At 59.2% G+C, this 928-nt stretch overlaps 1 protein-coding gene and 1 long non-coding RNA gene across 3 annotated transcripts in view; both read left to right on the top strand.

Moving 5' to 3' along the window:
* Nucleotides 1-200, top strand: part of LOC102752455 — a 6,620-nt gene extending 6,420 nt beyond the window's left edge. For both annotated transcript variants that reach the window (XR_001513149.1, XR_001513150.1), the window contains exon 3: nucleotides 124-200. This is a non-coding gene — a long non-coding RNA (uncharacterized LOC102752455). The remainder of the gene's footprint in view (nucleotides 1-123) is intronic.
* Nucleotides 201-854: 654 nt separating this feature from the next.
* The window catches only part of PPP1R13L (protein phosphatase 1 regulatory subunit 13 like), a 9,527-nt gene continuing 9,453 nt past the window's right edge, over nucleotides 855-928 (top strand). Inside the window, exon 1 of the mRNA XM_015561193.1 lies at nucleotides 855-862. Coding sequence (XP_015416679.1) covers nucleotides 855-862 — 8 coding nt within the window. The remainder of the gene's footprint in view (nucleotides 863-928) is intronic.

Here is a 928-nt window from a genome sequence, read left to right on the forward strand (position 1 = left end):
CAAGCCAGGGAGGGGGGGGGGGGTATAGTGGAGAAACGATCCTCACGGCCCCAGCTTCCCTGCGGGGGGAGGAGGGAGTCGGACAGGCGGTGTCTGAGAACCTCCCCGCTCCCCCCAACACAGGCGCCCCGCCCCGGCCGGCACCATGGACAGCGAGGCATTCCAGAGCTCGGGGGACCTTCTGGACCTGAGCTTCCAGTGTGAGCTGGGGAAGGGGGCGGGTCCTGGGGGCGGACCTCACTCACTTGTGGAATTTAATTAACCAAATAAACTGATGCACAAAAACAGACCTAGAGACATGGAAGCATGAACAGACTGTTGAACCTCAGAGGGAAGGCAGGGGAGGGTGGGGGGGAAGAGATCAACCAATGAACTTGTCTGCATAGATGCATAACCCATGGACACAGACAATGGAGTGGTGAGGCCTGGGTGGGGGAGAAGCAAGGGGGGGGAGGGATGAGAGCGGGCTGGAAGAGGTCAATGGGGGGAAAACGGGGACCTATGTAAAACTTTCAACAATAAAAAATTTAAAAAAAGTTTCTCTAATTCCTTCCGCCGGGAGTGCGGGCAAGGCTGCTTGGTAGGGGCGTAGGGGTGTGGGCTCTTAAAGGGCACTTTAGAGGAGACCAGTGGAAGCGGACACCTCCCAGGACCCTCGGAAGGAAAGGGGCCTTTTTCTAAGCTCAAAAGCGCTGTACGGACCAGCCTCAGCCCTGATTTCAAGCTCCCTTCCCACGCGCTCCCACTGGGCTGTGCCTGACTCTCCAGCCCCGGCCCAACCTCGTTGGGTTGATTTTCGATGCTCTCTTTTGACCTCCTCCCAGCCCGCTAGTAATGTCTCCTTTGACCCCGCGATGTCCCGGTCTCTCCCCAGCGGTCCCGGTACAGCTCCAGCCCGGTCCAAGAGCCCTCAGGCAGCCGCGGGTCC

Source organism: Myotis davidii, unplaced genomic scaffold (genome assembly GCF_000327345.1).
Source record: "Myotis davidii unplaced genomic scaffold, ASM32734v1 scaffold796, whole genome shotgun sequence".
In the NCBI taxonomy this organism is placed as follows: domain Eukaryota; kingdom Metazoa; phylum Chordata; class Mammalia; order Chiroptera; family Vespertilionidae; genus Myotis; species Myotis davidii.